The sequence below is a fragment of the Echiichthys vipera genome (genome assembly GCF_963691815.1).
Source record: "Echiichthys vipera genome assembly, chromosome: 14".
Lineage (NCBI taxonomy): Eukaryota > Metazoa > Chordata > Actinopteri > Perciformes > Trachinidae > Echiichthys > Echiichthys vipera.
The window spans coordinates 7,433,449-7,452,746 of record NC_139839.1 but is presented as its reverse complement, the minus strand read 5'-3'; the positions used below and the strand labels follow the sequence as shown (position 1 = coordinate 7,452,746).

Genomic DNA, 19,298 nt, shown 5'->3' with positions numbered 1-19,298 from the left:
CAGTGTCACCATCAACGAGTGAAAGCGGCTCACAGGGACTTCGACACCACGTTTACAGCCGAGAGAAAATCTCAGTAAGCTCCTTAAGGACGATCGTGTCGAGGGACAAGGCCAGAAAGAGCGAGAGAGGAGGGAATACAATCCTGTGGCAGACTATCATCACCAGCACCCAAAGCAGCAGTGTACCAGGGTTTCATTACAAACTGCTGTGTGTGTGTATTTACGAGCATGAAATAACGAATACTTAGGATTGTGCAGGAAAAAAGGAACATATAAGGATGAAAACAAATATGAATCACCAATTTCCATTACAAAAGCCTTCTGAATCATGCAGAATTAAACAGAGAGACGATACAGCGCCTAACCATGACTGAATCTGCTGCTTATTTTCTTGATTGATTGTTTTGTCAATAAAATAATAGAAAATGGTGAAAGGTGCCAGTTATAATCTCTCATAGTCTAAGGTGATGTCTCCAGGCCCCAAAACATTCTGTTTATTCTGATTAATCATTGAATTTCTAGACTAAAAAGTAACAAATTGGGTCTTTTATCAATCAAAAACTGACTACGTTTGCATGTTTCAAGTTCTCAAATGTGAAGATTTGTTGCTTTTCTCGATTTATATCATTGTAAATTGAATCTATTTGTTTTTATGAGTGTCGAACAATTCAAAGAAAAAACATTGGGTTCTGATATCCTTTTCTAGACAACACAACTAATCAAAAAAGAATAGATACATTCATTTTTGTTGTTGTTACAGCCCTTCAAACACATGAAAAGTGAATCAAAACATGACGCGAAATATCCTGCAATGAACAATCACTTACCTCTAGCCTTATACACATCTAATTGAGTCCATATTATAACTGTATCTCTGTTGTGTGTATTTGTGTTTGCACGACGCACAAATAACTTTATCTGGAGCAGACCTGAAGGTCTTAACTGTCTTTGACAATTACGTCAACTCTGAAGCCCAACCAGCAACATCAACTCAACACATGAGAAGTCAGAAATGTTCCGAGGTTAAATAGTTTAGAAATCCAGTGAAAGAGTGCGGGGCGCAGTGGGGGAGATTAGTGCAAACACAGCATATATACTGTATGCAAGTCTCACTTAAAGACATACAATCCTTGGAGTAAAAACTGTGACCAACTGGAGATCACGTTTGCAGAGCACATGACTGTACGACCACACTGAGAGCTCTGTTAGGCCAAAAGAAAAAGTGTACAGAAGCACAGGAAAAGAAGGCTCTAAAAAGGGGTAATGGGTGCAGGCGCAGAGACTGGATGGAAATGTTCTCCATGCACACAGGGTAAAGAGTTAAGACTAAGGTTGTCAAAAGTATCCATACGGCAATACCTCATGTTTCAGAAGAACATATCACCACTTTATAGCATCGATAGTACTGAAGCTGTGTGTAAAAAAAAAGGAGAAAAAAGCAGATCTACAACCACATTTTTAACCCAAGGCTGCTTAGGTGAAACAACATGGAAGAAAATCAACCGTGTTGTGTTCAGTGACTTTTTCTGAACCAGCAACGGATGCAGAAAGTGACATCATGTGAGGCAATTTATCAGACTTGACAAGGATCAGGTGGTCTGCCAAAAACTCCGGTCCTCCCGTTCATTTTGGAGACGCTTTAAAAAAAAACACTCTTTTGAGAAATGCTCTTGAGGGTAGGGGGTTGACGGGAGTTTTTGCCCTGCAGTGTGAAAATATGTCCTTAGAACACATTTTTCCGGCTCTACTATTGACAAAATCTTACTGTCCCTTTCAAGTTATTACAATGCCAGCTCGGAGACTGTTCTTGACACCAAACGCTTCGATGCAAGACTGAAACTTGTGCCACTTGTGTCTCCAACAATACTTTGGTATCTCAGAAATGTAACGCGTGTCACTTACTGACATCACCTTACATGACTTCTGAACTATAAACTTGAACTTGTTTATTCGGTTTTGAAGCTCCGTGACACTACAATTGTGACCTTTGCTTTATCTCGTTTGCTGAACTGTGTCAGTCATGTGTCATCAAGGTATTAACTAAAAAAACATACTGTATAAAGTGCTGGGAAGAATCAAACAGGGGAGATCAAATCAAACAACGCCTGCATTAAGGTGAGGGTGTGGTGTCCCTAATTACAAAGACATATGTCAGACTTATTTAGATAATGCAGCATGATGATCATCTCACATAGCCAGACCTCCAAAAGGGCTGTGTAATGAACAAAACTCAGTGTAACGTGTAAGTTGCAAAGTCTATTGTTTCCTCAGATGTTGCTCAAACACAGATTCGGAATGAGGATGAAATTGAGACAAATGTGTGGAAAAGGTTCAAAGACAGATAGCAGCTTATCCCGCCTAAAAATAGATACATCCATTCATTAATGACAGGGTTTTTTTGCAGATCTAGGCTTCAAAAGGCCAGCTCTCAAATTTAAATTAGAGAACACTAGAAGAAGTCATGGAAAGAGTTTTTAATGTTAACAGTTAATGAAATGACGACAGTTTTGCGCATCTTGTCCCATTGTAGACGCAGTTATCGCGCTTGTTGGTGCTTTTCCCTTTAATTTGGTCTAAAAATACTTTTCATAATGTGTGAACTACTTCAACAATGACATCTTTGCTCTGTGAAGCTGGCAGCTTACCTTCTTAACCAGCCTGCATTATACTGTTCAATAAAAGCTTCTTATGACCTGCCATTTCCAGTGGTTCACTCAACATCTCACACTCGGCAGGCATAATGTTGCTTTAACAGTCTGCTGCTTATCCTAATCACGGCTGATGACATCACATGAAACTACTGTTCAGCCGAAAAATCACTAACGACCAGTTTAACAAAGTTCAACACCTTCACAGGCTAATTCAACCCAGATTCAGGATCCTATTTAATGTTCTCTAATAGTGGATCCAGTCTCCAGCGTTGATGTGTTTCTGGGGTTTTAGGAGCATCAGCTGACCTGGACCTCCGACCACAACCAGGGTTTACACGTTTTTTCTACAAACATTTCCTGTTCATGTGACTATTTCACCAGTCAGATAAGGCAAAGGAGCTTCTGACTGGATTACGGCTACGACAAATTTATCAGTTATAATTCAATTTATCGGCTAAATGTGCATCACAGTGATGGAAATCTTGGGATACGAACACAGCTTTCTCTATCCATATATATGCAGTTCATTGATCAAAATCACATTAATGATTAATAATCATGTGTCTAGGAAAGTTGAGAAATCCCTTACTTGCCCCTTATCACGTGTTCTGACCTTTCACAAAAATGTTTTTTATATATGCTATTATAATCGACTAGCACCATCATGTCCCAGCTGGTGAGCTTGTTGGTGGTTAGCTCAGCAGCTCTAGTACAACGTCTTTAATTTTATTATGTTTTTTACATCTTGCTGAGTGAATTAGGGATTGATTTTGACCAAACCAGAGTTGGACCAGTGGAGAAACTAACAAAGACGGTTTTGGTGAGGTCGCCACTGCGCATACTCCTGTTGGCAATCGGTGGTTACTTGGCTGATGTGTGCCGGTTAAAAAATTTGAACATATCATTTAAACGTATTTGACTGGGCCACTTTCTGGTGTGGTAGGCACATTAAAATGACAGAAAACACAACCTCCTATGCAGATGTAAATATCTGATAACGTCTCAAATACCTCCACTGACTTGTCACCAAGCATTAGGCTGATCAGTCATTGGTCTCTGGAGTTTAAAATATTCGTGTATATATAGACATCTATGATATCTAGGTCACGTAAACACACAGTTCATACAACATAAACTCCTTGTCCTCTTAACAACCTAATGCAGCAACAACTCTGTTTCTAAATTAAGTCGGCAAGAATTCCTCAGGTATTTAGCCGCACTTATCTGCTTAGTTTGAAAGGAAAGTGTGACTACAACAGTAGTCTGAAAGTTTAAAATGTCACACTGCTGCTGCTTACAGAGCATGACAGAGCATGTTTCTTCACACACACACACACACGGACGCACACACGCAGATGTGTGGTGTGATCACCAGATCTTTCCAGCAACTGTTTTAATTTCCTTTATAGCCTATTTTTTTAAAAGGTTATCACAGCAAGTGGAACATCTGATGAAAGTTCGTTTTAGCTTCGTCATCATGACAGAGGAAAACTCCGGAGCCGCGGCTCGTTGCTACAATGGGTATGCTTTGCTTTAAAAATCAACAAAAACTTAACCAAGGCTTTCGGTGAATTAAGGGGGAGCTGAGCAACACCGAGGAGCGTCTTGTCACTAAAATTCGAAAAGCTGATCCGCCTTAAAAGTCGGTCCAGTGAGCTGAAGATGTTGCTTGCTGCGAGGCAGACCCCTTCTCATTTAATAAGCAGGTAGCAAGCAAGGCACAGGAAGTTGGCTAGAAGAGTTGTAGCGTATATTATGTTCACATTGTTACCGCTAACTTCATACTCTCCGTCACACCCGGCTGCTCACAATACACTGGAGGAAACCTTGTGACTCATGTACTTTGTGTTAAGTTCTAGTTAGCAAAGACTAAGCTGGTGAACATGGTAAACATTAAAGCTGCTAAACATCAGCGTGTTAGCATTGACCTTTTGAGCATGTTAGCATTTAGTGCCACTGTGGCCCAGTACAGCCTCCCAGGGTTGCTCTGACACCTGTTAAATAAGCATTACACTGCAGTGGGATGGACAAAATTAAAGTAGACACATAAACTAAATAAAAGTATGGAGCTTGTTGATGCTTTATACGATCAAATAACAGAGAGGTGCAAATCATATTAGGAATCAAAAATATCTTCATGTGGACAATTAGAAGTTGCACCAGGCAACTTTTATGAATGAATACTTACTATTAATAAACTAGAAAAGCAGGTCATAATTGAATCATAGCTCTTCTCATTTTGAGGTCAACTGTGTGAGAATTGATCCAAAGAAACCGTTGAGGCATGTCCGCACCACACCTCAGGGGGTGACATTCTGGTATTTTACAGACAACATAATTGTTACTCGCAGTAAAGGAGGCAATGTCTTGGTTCACTGAATCCAATTGGTGACATACAAATCCTTTGAAACCACTTCTGGGAAGTAAACGCAGAAGATCACCAGCCATGAGCCATGCATCGGGCATGACTTCACTTCATTTTGCAGGATTCCACCACTAGTGATCTACAATAGTCGTTCAATGATAAACAGAAGGTTTGTCAAGTTCTGCCAAAGTCAGCTGAGTGTTCAGTGCACATCAGATGATATCAGATGATAGTTTAAGGTCAGAGGAGAGCCTCCCAGGGCCAAGAGGACAACCCAAATATAAGCTGCTGCCCCTCAAGCAGTCACGCACCAGAAATGCATTCAGACCATATCTTTAAGAGTTCTGCCTCTTCTCACAGTGTCCATTCTACGCCATCACCCCTCTGAGATTTAGTTTTGTCAGACTTTTTTTACATTTTTTTTTAGACATTTTCATCTGTCAATATCTGCAGTAAAAACCCCACCAGGAACCGTTCGGCGGCATCTTTTTAAATGTCTGCCGCGGGGAACAGACATCTTAACTGCTACAACCGGTGTACAGTATTCATTCAAACAAGCTCTTATCACTTTTGATGATCAGGAGGTTATATAGGGATTTCCTAAGTCACTAAAGTGTGTAATGCAAGTTATGTAACAACTACAAAAGCAAGATAAAGAGTCAGACATTATTCACACATACAGGATCACACAAGCAAGGGAGAGCAATTACTAATTTTTAAATGACGTACTTAAGTAAAAACTGAATGACTGAATCCTCTATTTTGCAATGCAGACATTACAAACTTAAAATATCACACCAGCGAATCAGTAAATTAAGTAAATTACACCTCAAATCAAACTTTTAATCATTTATAATAGTATGTTAGTGTGTAAAAGAAACTTTTATTCACGTTTTTTTTGCTGCTGATATTTAGTTTGTAGGATTTATCATTTTATGGGAGTACTTGGCCTAAACCACACTACAGGCGTGAAACTCCCCTGAGGACAGTCTGACTCGACAGGTAGGAGTAAAGGCTGGGTGTTATCTTAGCGTTGTGTGCTCAACTGCACAAGAGCGCTGATAAGTGTTCTCTAAAACTCAAGGACAGTTCAGGCGTGTGTTTCTATGATATAGACATACGTTTCCAACACACCCACGCACAAAGGAGGACGTTTTGCATTAGCAGGGACATAATTGCTCCTACTTTACCCCCAAGTTGTATCGGCGGAACAAGATGAGTAAAATAAGAGAGGACATACGTTAATCCTCCCGGCAAAACACTGTGCTTGAATGGAAACAAAAAGAGATATCATAATATCAAGTCTGAGACAAAGCTTGATTCTCATTTTATCCAGACTCATACAGGGGTAAATGAAGCACTCCCCCAACACTAACAAATGTGGCTACCTTGACTGATATGTAACTGTATTACTCACTCCATTGAAATTCTGAATTAAAAAACAAATGTCAGGAATGAGCTGGATCAGCTGCACCTGAAATATGACCTGACACACAAATACAAATACACCAACACAGCAACGCCAGGGCAACTGAAAAACAAACAACGTCAGAATTTTAAACAAACCTCATAATTTTTACAGCAATCAAAGCCCAGAAATTGTATTTTCTGCCCCCATTTAACTTGAGCATAATAAAATGTATGTTGGTTTTGTTTATGAAGGGGTGTTTATAAAGCGCTGGACCCCTTTGTCACTTTTGGATTTGAATATTGGATAACATTCCCCAACAACACTGTTTATATTACTAGAATCGCCTAATGCTGAAACCAGGCTGCTGCAGTACAACAACGATCTCTCCACACATTAGACCACTCAGCCAGCGCTGCAAAGTGTTTCACTGGAATTAATAAATGAGTGGCTAGTGGACTTCCTCGGCTCAGAACACCGGTGAATTTCATCGTGCGCGTTTTTTTAAGTCCAATATTGTTGAAACAGAGCTGCCAATGTTGGTAGCAGAACAAGAAGCCACCGCTGAGTTGCTCCAGCAGCTGCCTGCTGCGCACCCGGCACAAGTGTGAAGAGAGGAGAGGAAAGAGGAGAGTAAAGCATCTGTAAATGCGTTTTGAAGTAAAGACTCTCTGAAATGAAAACAACGCGACGCAACAGGTATCTCATGTTAACTGAAGCCATTATTTTACAGATAAATATAGATTGTGTTTATCCTACATTCTTGAAATAAAAAACAAAAATGACTATCCCATACCAAAATTGATAACCCACCAAACGCATATTTGAATAGTTGAAAATTCGGATCCAACCCTAATTTTGCAGGTACCCAAAATGCCCCCACACTACAGATTTGACGCGCGTTTTAGCAGATAGTGTGACCCCCAGAAAGTGTGTACCCACTTCATCACCTTCTTCTACGCATGAAATGACGTCTTGGTCAGACTCGACGGACAACTTCAAGCATGGATAGGATGTCAGTTAATTACTTCTGACATTTACAGCTCTTCTAAGGTCCAGGTGTGTGGCACGACTCTCACAAAACCAACTGGCGCACACAGACACGTGTTGCATGACTCTTGAGGAGATTTCACCGCACACCGTGAGTCGCCCCCCTATCAATTCATTTAACTACCATAAAACATGCTATATTGTGATATGCTGTATATCATCAGAGGTATGAAATGACCTATAGATAACTATATAAGATTTTGGCCATACTGTCCATCCCTAAATCATCATTTACCTGCTTTCCCCTAATCATCAGCAACTCATTACTATGTAGTGACTCCTAACACTAACTCAGCTTCGTCATCAGCCTCTCTTTAGTCACTTCTTATGATTCATTCTTATTCCTCTGGCTTCTTTCTCAGAATAAAGAAGACACTGTGTTTATTCCCTACGCCTTTCTTCACAGCACTCAAGAGCAAGTTGTAGTAGCCTGCTGTGCATGTCTGACTGCCAGAGGCTAACATTAACATTAGCCAATCTCCAACCCCCAGCCAGTTCACCTTAACCATTACATCTCCCTTTGTCTCTGCAATACTTTTCTTTTAAGGCTCTAAGCAAGATCCTTTTACACATCAAAATAGTTTACTGCTTCCTTTTCATTTAGATTTCGAATAAGCAGCTGCAGGAGTCGTGACAGTATACTAAATCAACTTGCACGGTTATCTCCGATTTCTCCACCCCCAACAGCCAGAGTCCCCCTTTCTTTTTCTCAGAAGACTCGCTACAGAGCACACACACCTCAGGTGGAGTCCAAAGACAAATTCCCATGGGTGCTGCAGCGCACACACCAGTGACGATACCTGCTCCAAAGCCCACATGGTATCGCTGATGAAGCCTATAAATAAACCTTGTGCCACGTCAGCTTTGCAGTCTTAGATAAACTCAGTGGTGGTGTTGGGAAACAGGCCCGATCCTCAGCCAGACGCTAGGATTTTCTCTTGGCTATGGAGAGTGGGTTTGTTCTAATCCCACACGTTTTGTATCGTCATTCTGAGATCATATTGTCTTTTAAAGAGTTACTTACTCCAGGCATGTGTTATATTCTGTGATTTCCAGGTTAATGTGACAAGTTAAAAGGAGGGAAAGCTTCACTCTGACATTGTCCTCACAGGACGACATTCAACAAAACAGAGAGAAAATCCTTATTATAAACACACAAATTGGAGTTTTAAGTCCTCCCTGAAAGAAAGAAATGAGCCGGACCATCAGGACTTTTTCAGATGCTTGAGATGCACTCACTTCCCAAAAAGACACCCAAGACAGCTAAGAGGTCTGCTTTTGCTCCTTAAAAGGAAACACCAAGTGGATGAGGATGTGCGATAATAGTTAGTCATTTCTCACACTCAAAATCTAAAGTTTAATCAGTGTGAAATTTAATGAGCATTGTCTACTAGCCACTGGCAGTCTGATGGTCACAGCAAAGCAGTGTGATGAGGAGGGAAGCCACCCTGCAAGAACCAAATATGGTGGAAACATATGCCAGTAGACCGGCCGCGTGCTGCACAGAAACACACACGTCAAAGACTGTGTGTCGTCACATGATCAGTATGGTGACATCACCTCTTGCAGAGTGAAAAGCTTATGTAGCAGAGAGCAGGGATCTTCCTGCTTCGCTGAGTCGCTGTAACAACCTGCACATGTTAAACCCAGGTCATGTAACAAGAGAGCGACAAAGGGCTTAACAAATCCAACCGGACATCAAACCTCACCCTACAGATCACAATGCTGAACTGACTTTTTGGCTTTGCATCCCGATTCCAGGATGAATCCTAAAACCTATTCTGGGATGCTTTTCTGTCGGTTGTTACAGCTGAGAGTTTTGACTTCTTGTCTCGCTGGGAGCTAAAACATTATAACAACTGTCATGTTAATAACTCAAGATTTTAACAACTGAATTTGGAAAGGTGTGGGTGTCTGTGATCCTTCATGCCGTGCTCGTCCCAGCACCTGGGTATCCAAATGACAGCAAAGCGAGGCAATAACTACTCAACTTCAGCTCTTCATCTAACATTGACATAGTAAGGCTGAATATGTCCAAACGTTGATGTGCAGACCTTTTGAAGAAAAGCACCACCAACAATGCTTTGCTAACTAATGTTTCTATACTATACAGGGGGGATCTGTGGCGTTTGAACAAACTCTGATTGACAGCCAGCACTCACACAGCCATGCACCGAGTGGACCCCATGAACCAGGCACGATGGATTTTTGCAAAACAAACAAACAGGCTCTAGGTGGACGTAGAGCTGTGTTTTTTGTTTTTTTCTAAAACCGGCTGATTCGTGTTGTTTTATCGGAGCAAAGTGTCTGTTTCAGGGAATACGATCAAAAACAATCTGGCCGACTGTAACTTTAAGCTTCTTCACAATAAAAGTTTTATGATGGTCTGCAGGTCAAAAGTAGAATAAATCTGATATTGCAGATATAAAGATTCAGTTGCAATCTCAAGTCCTATGGGCTGAACATTGAAAGAAAAAAAACAAAACATACAGCTTTGTCTGTAGTCCCCCAGCACAGCTTTGCACAAGACAAAACTCAATTTGGGGCAGGAGACCATTACTCCACTGCAGTGAGGCCCTAATGGAGTGGTGCTGATGTTTGGAGCAGCACAGACAGCTTTACCCTGTGCTTGAAAAGAAACTGCTTAAAGTTGATGCTGCAGCTTTTGCTTTTCACACTGATTAACAAACATCTGGTTTGGAGTGAATTCATTAACTCACACCACCGATTAAACTCTGATGTATTTTTTATGTTATTACAGTTCAAGTTGTGAACATGTTTAGAGTTCCTAGAAACCCAATTCACTTCACTGTATTCAGATTCTCCTCCTGTATGTACCTGTACAAGTACCAAAGACTGATCCACAGGCTACAGCTGTTGATGCTGCGGGACAACACTTCGGATTACTTTGCAAAACAAGTTGATTCTGACTCTAAAAATCATTTGGCTCATACTCCTGTTTACATTTCAGGTGTTGACGCAGATGAGCATTTTTGGTTGACAATGATTCACCCACTACTTCATTCCTTGTGCAGGTCTAAGTATCGAAAGAGGTATTGAGCGTTGTTTTGTATACTAGGTAGCACAAGTAGACGTTATATATCTCAATTATTGTATTCTGTCATATCGTTTTTAGGATGTCAACATTTCCGACTGCACTTGAAGGCAGCTTCATTAATGGGAGGACTTTCATTTTCCCCTGATCTAGTCTGAGTGCGGCCTTAGCCACACCACTAACGGGACACAACCTTGATGCAAACAGCCCACACCCTGAGCCTGAGCACAGAGAGGGATGTGCCGCTATCGTCGAGTCCAGACACAACTCTGACACAGATAAAGCAGTTTGAGTTGGATGAATTAAGACAAGGGCTCATCACAAACAGCTGACGGGTGTGATGAGTGGGTGTGTGAGGTGTAAAGGGAGAGGTGGAGTAGAGTGAGTACATCCACTTGGCTGCTACATATCCTAATATTTCTTCTCTGAGCTAATCTGCTGTTGTTCTTCAGAGTCTACAGCTTCAAATCAAACAGAAATGCCGTAAACATATGTTCTTCAGATTTGACAAATTACACTTATTCCTACACCCTTCATGGTTTAGTTACATTTTCATAGCGGTTCTTTAATATATAGGGTTGCAATTGACAATTTTCATTGTCAATGTGTTGATTTTAATGAATCGTTGAGTTGAAAAAACAAAGCAGCGATTCAATTTACGATGACAATCAGACAAAAGCAGCAATTGTCTACTTTGAGAAGCTGGAAAGGAGAACGTTGGACATTTTTGGCTAGATAAATGTTTAATTCAATTGTCTGTCAATCATCTAATTGATGAATCACAGAAGGAATCCCTCTATACATGATAATATTGTGTTATATGTTGCTGCATTATAATATGTCTCTGAGGAGTGAGTTCAGGACCAGTTACAGTGACAAACAGATGTATCAAAGATGAAAACAAAAAGTTAAATGATCTACAGGACCAATGACAAATATTTTGAATTTAACAGATAATTAAGCTGTATTAAAACACTTGAGTCAACCACCTTAAACAGCAAACATGAAGTCAATCAGCTGAACGTGCATCAACATCATAAACACAAATTTCAGAAGCAGCAGCTAACCTTACTGAGGGTACGTCCACACCATCGAAAACTGTTATGTGACGCCACGGGGGTTAGAGGGCAGCTGTGGGGAGATGACGGCATTGTTTGCCAAGTATAAGGTCTCGCCGTCCACAGGACAACGCCACAAGGAGCGTTTTCAAATCTTCCCACTCTGGGACCTGGTTACAAAAAATACCATTTTCACACATAACGCCGGCTGCGTGTGGATGCTCGGCCATAACGATACAAAAGTTGTGCGGTTACAGGAAAATGCGTCTTCGTGTGGACAGGCCCTGAGTCTGTCCTGTGACAGTAGTTACACTTAACCCAGTCTCACATCGCCACTCAATCCGGGTTCATGACCTTTGCTGGGTCCCAACAGGTCGTAACACCCAGCTACAAACAGCCACCGTGGTGTCTGATGACCAATGGTGGGGATCTGCGTCTTCGCGGCTACAACAAAAAGGACATGATTCACGCAGCAGGAACAAATACGGGGGACAAGTGAAGTGCCCATGCTAATTTTGAAACAGCGACTCCAGAGCAGAAGCAACTGCTGCGGGAATGCAAAGCAGCACCGAAACACAACACACTTCAGGGTCCTTAAAATTCACAACTTCATTTAGAGCTGGCAGGAAAGCCAAAGCTCAGAATGGCTTGTGAAATAAACAAGGAATATATGGTAACAATTCAACCACTCTGCCCCATTTAGCATTTCAGCCGTATATTAACTTTGAATATGGTTTATAACACTGACGAATGTAACTTCTCCTGTGGACAATGACTATATGGCAAAATGCTTAAGTTAACAATCCAATGTACATCTTAGTTTAAATTGATGACAAATGCTGCACATTAATAAACATTAACCATATTGTGCACAGCTACATTATAGTGTTATAAACAAACTATTAAATGTTTATTACCAGATTCGAAATGCTGAATAGAAGGTTAAAACAAAGTGTTGCTAAAATGATAAGAAAAAAAATACAATTCTTGCCTGATTTTGCTCTTTTATTTTAGACTAAAGCTGTTTTAATTTGTAAACTAGTCAAAAGCCATGTTGCCAGGTTTCATTTGGCAATCCCTTTCAAACCCCAGCTTCACTGCATTTGCAAGTGTTAATTAAGGTTCCTGCATTATGCTAAAGGCTTGCTAATGCATCAAGCAGTGCATTTACATGCAGTTTAAAAACCTGATTATAATCAGGTTAAGGGCATACCCCATGTAAACACCATACCCCGATTAACAGACCTAAAGAACTCCTTCAGTTCCCTGATTATTCCTGCATGTAAACACTGTTTTTGGTTTATCATCGGGTTTCTCGGCTGTGCATGCTCCCACAAACAACCGATTTTCTTGCCATTCATTGAACTTGTCTGACTTTTTCTGCGTTGGCCTTTACCGACACATGTTCCTGAACCTCGTCACCCCACCAGTCAGACATTTTCATTGCCATCCTTGTGTAAACAACCATTCCTGATAGGTTCTAAAGACGATCTAGCTGTGTGCTTGGTGTGTTCATGTGCCATGTTTACTGCACTGCTTACAGGAGCTACATTACACACTGATGTGGCTATAAAGCCCCATGAGTCCCACATAAAATAAACACATTATTCCCTCAGTTATTTAACGTTTCAGTTAAGTCATGCAAACAAAAAATGTGCTGAGTGAACATTCACGTAGCAAAAACATCTGCAAAACAAATACTTAATCCAGCAGTGTCCTTACTGTACGCTGTGTTATTAGTCTAAGCCTATAAGACAACAGTGTGTTGATGCTGTGGGAGAATACTTCTGATGACTTTGCAAAACAAGTTGATTCTGAGTCTAACAATCATTTAAAATATTTTTTTCCTGTTTACATCTCAGGTGTTGAGACAGATGAGCACCTTATTGTACGATACCCCCCCAGATCCCACAGTGCAAACTTCCTGCTTCATGTTTCATCGTCTCACCAGTGCCTGAAGCAGCAACACGCATTGCTTTTTTTGGGATGTGGGGCTATTTTCTGTCTGAACTGAATGAATGAATGACATCATTTTAAAGAGGGCTCCTCTGTGGTGACATATCAGCACAACGCAGGTTACAGCACTGCTAGCATGTATCACCTATTCACACTTAACTCCCTTTGGGGCCAAAATACACAGATGAATGTAATCGTTCAACGAAACTGAGCCTACTTGTCTGGGAAATCCATTCAAATTGTGGACTATAAACTTTTAAAACAAACTGAAAAGTTCTGCGGATTCTAGTTTAGTTTTACTAACATGCACAAGCACTAAGGGGGTCAGACAAGTAAAGGACCCTGACTGCATCAGGTCCGTGTCATGATTTTATTCATGTTTGCCTTATTGCTTCTGTTTTTGTTCAACCGCTCTACATCTCTGCAACAAATTCCTACATTAAGGAATATATATACACAAAGCAACATACTGTAGATGATCTTTACTGCTGCACAGTGTCACATGACAAATCACAAACCGAGAAGTCATTCAGCTAAATGCCAGAACTGTAAATGTCAGACCAGCTTAAACGCTACTGTCCGAGCGGCCCCAGTTAAGGTGCCGTCAGACTGGATTTCACCTGTTGAAAATATGACATGTGATCTCACAAAAGTCACGCGTGACAGGAAGTATTGTGTGGACAGGGTTGTAAGAGAAAACTGGGGCAGTTAGTGAGGTATGCAGGGTTAACAACAGCAAACCACCAAGCTGTAAATTCATCAGTGTTTAATGCACTGCAGTTATTGTGCTTCTTGTCGAAGTCTGTGCGTTTGTCCAGCTTTCAAACGATAAATTTCTCTTTGGGAAAAAAAAATTCAAAAAGGGGAAAGTAGTGATGGGAATCAAGAAAAGGCAACAAATTGGAATCAGTATCCTGTGCCTCTGAGGGTATCAATTTTTATCGATGCCAGCATGTATTACCAATTTTATAAAAACATCAGTGACTCAGGCAGACGTATCAGATTTTTTTCTTTGACTAAGAAAACCTAATTTAAAATAAATGCTTATCAAATAATCTCTTAATCTACGTTGTGTACAAAGAAATAATAAAACTGTTGTGTTGACTCTGATAACCTGTATAGGTTGACCTTTTCCCCACACAGAAAACTGATCAGGACTCGATTGAGAATCAAATCGATAAGCAGGATCAATAGCAATCGGTATCAATAGAATATAATCAAATTCTGTCCCATCTATCCAATCCAAGAATATAAAGCCTGCTCTGAAGTGACAATGAAAAGCAAACTGGTGGTCTCCTTGCCCCTTGCCCAGTCAGTAGGAGCACATTTGAGGCGATTGTGAAAAAGTGCTACTTCTTTAGAATCCAAATCCATTAAGGATCACTCCCACTGTGATCCTAAAACAAGCCACCTGGGCTGCGGAAATACATTTCCAGCCGGTGTTCTTATCCAGGACAGGAGTCCAGGGTCTTTTCCAAGGACACACTGAGTACACATGACTGATTAGAGAGCAGTCTACCAAGAGAGCAGTTGGCTCAATACGTCTTACTCCATTATTGAACAATCATTTTGACCAAAATGAAATATTCCAATCAACAACTTTACAGAGGATGTCACCATCTTCTGAAAAAAAACACAGTCAAACTTTTAAAACACTAAAGAGCCTATCACACATGCACTGAGCCCATGTGTGAATACAGCCGCTCATACTCCAGTGTATTCACTGAGAGCAAATGGGTGCGTTGAATATCACACTATGGCCAAGGCGGAAGAAAAAAAAACCTTCAGTGGTGAAGATGACGGGTTATTTACATAAAGACAGCAACGTAAATGACTGGAACTTCGGACATTTAGGGCTGACACCAAATTCTCAGACAAATTTGTGGAGTGGCAAGAGACTTGGTTGTTTATGACCAAATGTCCTCCCCCTGCACGCCTTACACAGGCACCCCCCTAGTCTAAACCAAACAGAGTATTTCTAGTTAGTGAGAACACATTTGATACAGACAAACTCTTGTTGTGTGCTGCGTGTGTGAAAGGGAAATGACAGAAAAATGACAGACTATATCCAGACCTGATTCTCGTGACATTGCTGTGGAAACTGCTTGAGATCCAACAGATTTGGTCATAGTATTCCCATTATGGCTACACAATTTTATTGAACTTACAATACGGACTAGTGTAATATCCAAATCTCAGGGGGGCACGATTATTTAAAGGCAAAATACACGTGTCAAAATACCATTCTGTATTGCGGCACCACCTACTAAACTTATTCTACACTTAAGGGAAAAAAAATCTTTGTTTGGCCCAGACCTTCGCAACAATGGCACAATGACCATTTTCATATATTTTTCAACGAAAATGAGAATAATGATGCAAAAAAAAGTATAATTTCCTCCAGAACACTATCACAATTATCAGTCAAAAATGCACTCTTTGATTCAAATGCAAACACGTCAAAAACGCACAACCTGTGGCAACAGACATTACTGTATTTTGGGTCAAAGAGGGAATAAAAGGGTTTAGAAACACCGGTCTAAACACACAATCAACAATCCAGCTTACAGTTCCCATCTAACCGATTCTGGTCTTTAAACACAACATAAAAAGGGGGCACCACTGCACGGTTATCTCAACCTCTGGCTCCCATCCAGGTTTACTTGCTGATGTGACAGCTTTTGGAGCACATCCACCCAATTCCACCCAGACCGGACCAGATCCTGGGTACAGGCTGTACCATGAAGTCTACATTAGTTACACGCAGCAAACAAACCAGCTGGCAAACAAAAGAAGACGACCCAAATTGCTGACAGGCCAATGGTCTGAATCAGGATGACCTGACTGTGCAACTGCAAAGCTAACACTGTCCAGGAAAAAAAGAACACAAATGGCTCAGACACAAAACACAAATTGGCTAAATATCAGAGAAGGGGGCTGCCTCCATGTGCATCCCCAATAACCATTTCACATAATCGATTAGTTGGGCTATGATTCGGAGTAAGCGCCCATTTTAATGACAAAACACAATTAATTGCTTTAGCCCTGACAAGTGAGATCATGCAGAAGCCACGATGACTCTCACCAGCCTGCCTGTTAGCTCCCATGCTAACGATAGCTAGCTGGGTGGACAAGCAGACAGGAGCCTGGTTGTCACTGACAACAGAGACACGACATGACAACCAGGTTATAACCCACGAAACAGCCAGACTGCCTCGCATAGGACAACCTCAAATGATGTCTGATCTCTTGAGTCTGCACGGATCCGACGCAGTTAGCCAGCTAAGTGGCTATCGAGTTAGCTAGCAGCGCCCATGCCTTTCTCTCGGGGAACACGTGGAGTGAACACGTGACGTCTCACAACAAGCCTGCTCCCTTTTTAAGGGAATAAACGAGCAGATGTTATCGCCGGGCCGTGTTTCGGTGTCGAGATTAGATCTTTAGACAGATTTAAGAAGCTGGCATGTTTTTACACACAATGACATGGATAAAATGCACAGTAGCTACCTGGAAGCTAAGGGGAAGGGCTTGGCGACGCACTAGGCCAAAGAGGAGTCGCTGTGCTATTGTTAGCTGGCTAAGCAGCTACACAGCCGGCCCTGCTCATAATGCAATGCGAGACATGGGCGGTGGATGTCTCATTGATGTGTGGCGTGGCTGTGTGTCGAAAACCTGCCTCAAAACAAACGGAAAGAGCTTAAATTGTTTGGCAAACACTGGGAGTGTGTCAGTTAGTTGTGGTTGACTGACTGGGTGGCAGCAGATGAAACACACACACATGATAAGAACATGGTGATGAAGATGCAAGCTCAACATGAGGACATTGGAGCTAATCTTGACTGCTGTCTTTAAAGTTTAAATGCACTGTAGCAAGCTGCACAGTGAGTGACACTGCTCACATGCTCCCCATCCCCCCCAAGATGCCAGTAACATACACTGATGCACACAAACAATGCAGTTTGTTTGGTGTGATGATAAAAGCACAAAACATTGACGACCATTACACAACACAAACATCTGCAGGGGCGTGCAGAACATGCAAATCAATTAATTACACCTTAAATTATAAATGGAGGGGCAAGCAGAGGAGACATAATGTCATGTTCAAGACTAGCAAAGTTAACCTAGTTTAACATATGGTGAAAAGGGTGCATCACTGCCTTGATATAATAAGTAAGTTTACATTTGAGGAAAAAGGATTTGGAGTATTTGAGCTTGTGGTTATTATCATTTTAAAAGGGTGTGATCCCCCTGTGCAACCAGCCACCCATTAGGTCCACAACTCCAGGAATAGCCTACACTAGCAGCAGGAGGGGGGGGGGGTGCTTTCACTCCAAATATATCCAGTTTGCAGGGAGCAACAAGAGGGCGAACACAGACCAGGGCTTGTTCAAATGCACTCACTTTTGCTCCTCTGGTTCGGATAAAAATGCTACCTGACCCCCCTACCTGTGACAGCTGTTCAAGTCATCTTGTGTGACCACACCTGGACGGAGAGACACCGACACAACACTTGACAGCCAGTAAAAACCAACATGTAGGACAGGGAGGGTACAAACCGTGGTGTGCTTGTCCATTCACGCTGACCACGGTCACCGCATTCATTTTCCTAGTCCACGGATTCACCTTGGGCGGGGGAGCTTCAGTAAACTCCTTTCTGCCTTTAACACCTTCCTCGTTTTGCTTTTCGTCGCTGTCACAACCCCCTTTGCTCTCCTCTGTCGCCTCTTTGGTGGAGCTTTGCTCTTCCAGGGTGCCTCCCTGCCCGGGGCTGCTGCCGCTGCTGCTCCCCTGCTCGGCGACACCCGTCTGCCGCTTGGCCCCGTCGCTCCGGCCGCCCTCCTCTTCCTCCGGCTCACCGCGGATCACTTTACCGTGCTCCTCCTCGGCTTTTGCGAGCGGGTTGCCGGGCAGGAGAGTCTCCACCTGAGTGGCCATTTCCCACCGCCGTCTTTCTTCCCCCCTCAGGATTACCAGTCCTCCCCCCCGGCCCGAATTCGCCTTCAATTTCAAGGAAATGTGAAGTTGTTCCGCGGAGTCTGCCGCTCCTCTGTCGCTCATGGACCGACGCAGCTTCCGTGTAGGCACAGAGTAGTCAGCGCCGAATTAAAACATGTATACAATGAAAGAAACGTGTCCGAGGGCCTCGCAGGATTACAACCTTATCTCCACCACTAGCAGCAATATGGATGATCCCCACCACGCGATAGAGGGGTACGCGCACGCACGGTGTAGAGGGGGAGTAGCCACGTAAAAGCCGGGAGCGCGCTTTTGGGTCAGGTCGACATGCTGCTTTCAAGTGCTTCCTCTTAATTCCCAATTTCGGAAGTCACAAAGTGCCACTTTTGTCGGGTGCATTCAAGTGCTTTTCGTAACGGATTGTATTATCGATAGAGAGTACTTTAAAAAAAATAAAGATAGATGCCTAATCCAGTTTGTGAAGTGACACCTCATTGTTTATATATTTTTCTTGATTTTTGTATTTTACTATTTTATCTTTTCTTTCCTGTCTGTGGTCATTAAACTATACAGCACATCCCTTGGAGAGTCTGTCACCCCCTCTCTGTAATACGGACTAAATCATAAACAATCTGTTCTTTGCATGTTATTACAGTACTTTTGATCTGTATATATTACCATTTTGTAATTTTTATATATATATGTTTTAACAAATATATGTTATCTGTCTAATATTGTTGTTAAATATGATGTTTGTATAGCTGGAGTTTGAAACGAAAACAATTTCCCCCGGGAT

The 19,298-nt window shown here is 41.8% G+C and overlaps 1 protein-coding gene across 1 annotated transcript in view; it reads right to left on the bottom strand.

Moving 5' to 3' along the window:
- Window positions 1–18,705, bottom strand: part of larp1 (La ribonucleoprotein 1, translational regulator) — a 52,369-nt gene extending 33,664 nt beyond the window's left edge. Inside the window, exon 1 of the mRNA XM_083927032.1 lies at window positions 18,103–18,705. Coding sequence (XP_083783158.1) covers window positions 18,103–18,604 — 502 coding nt within the window. The 5' untranslated portion in view covers window positions 18,605–18,705. The remainder of the gene's footprint in view (window positions 1–18,102) is intronic.
- Window positions 18,706–19,298: the final 593 nt, after the last annotated feature.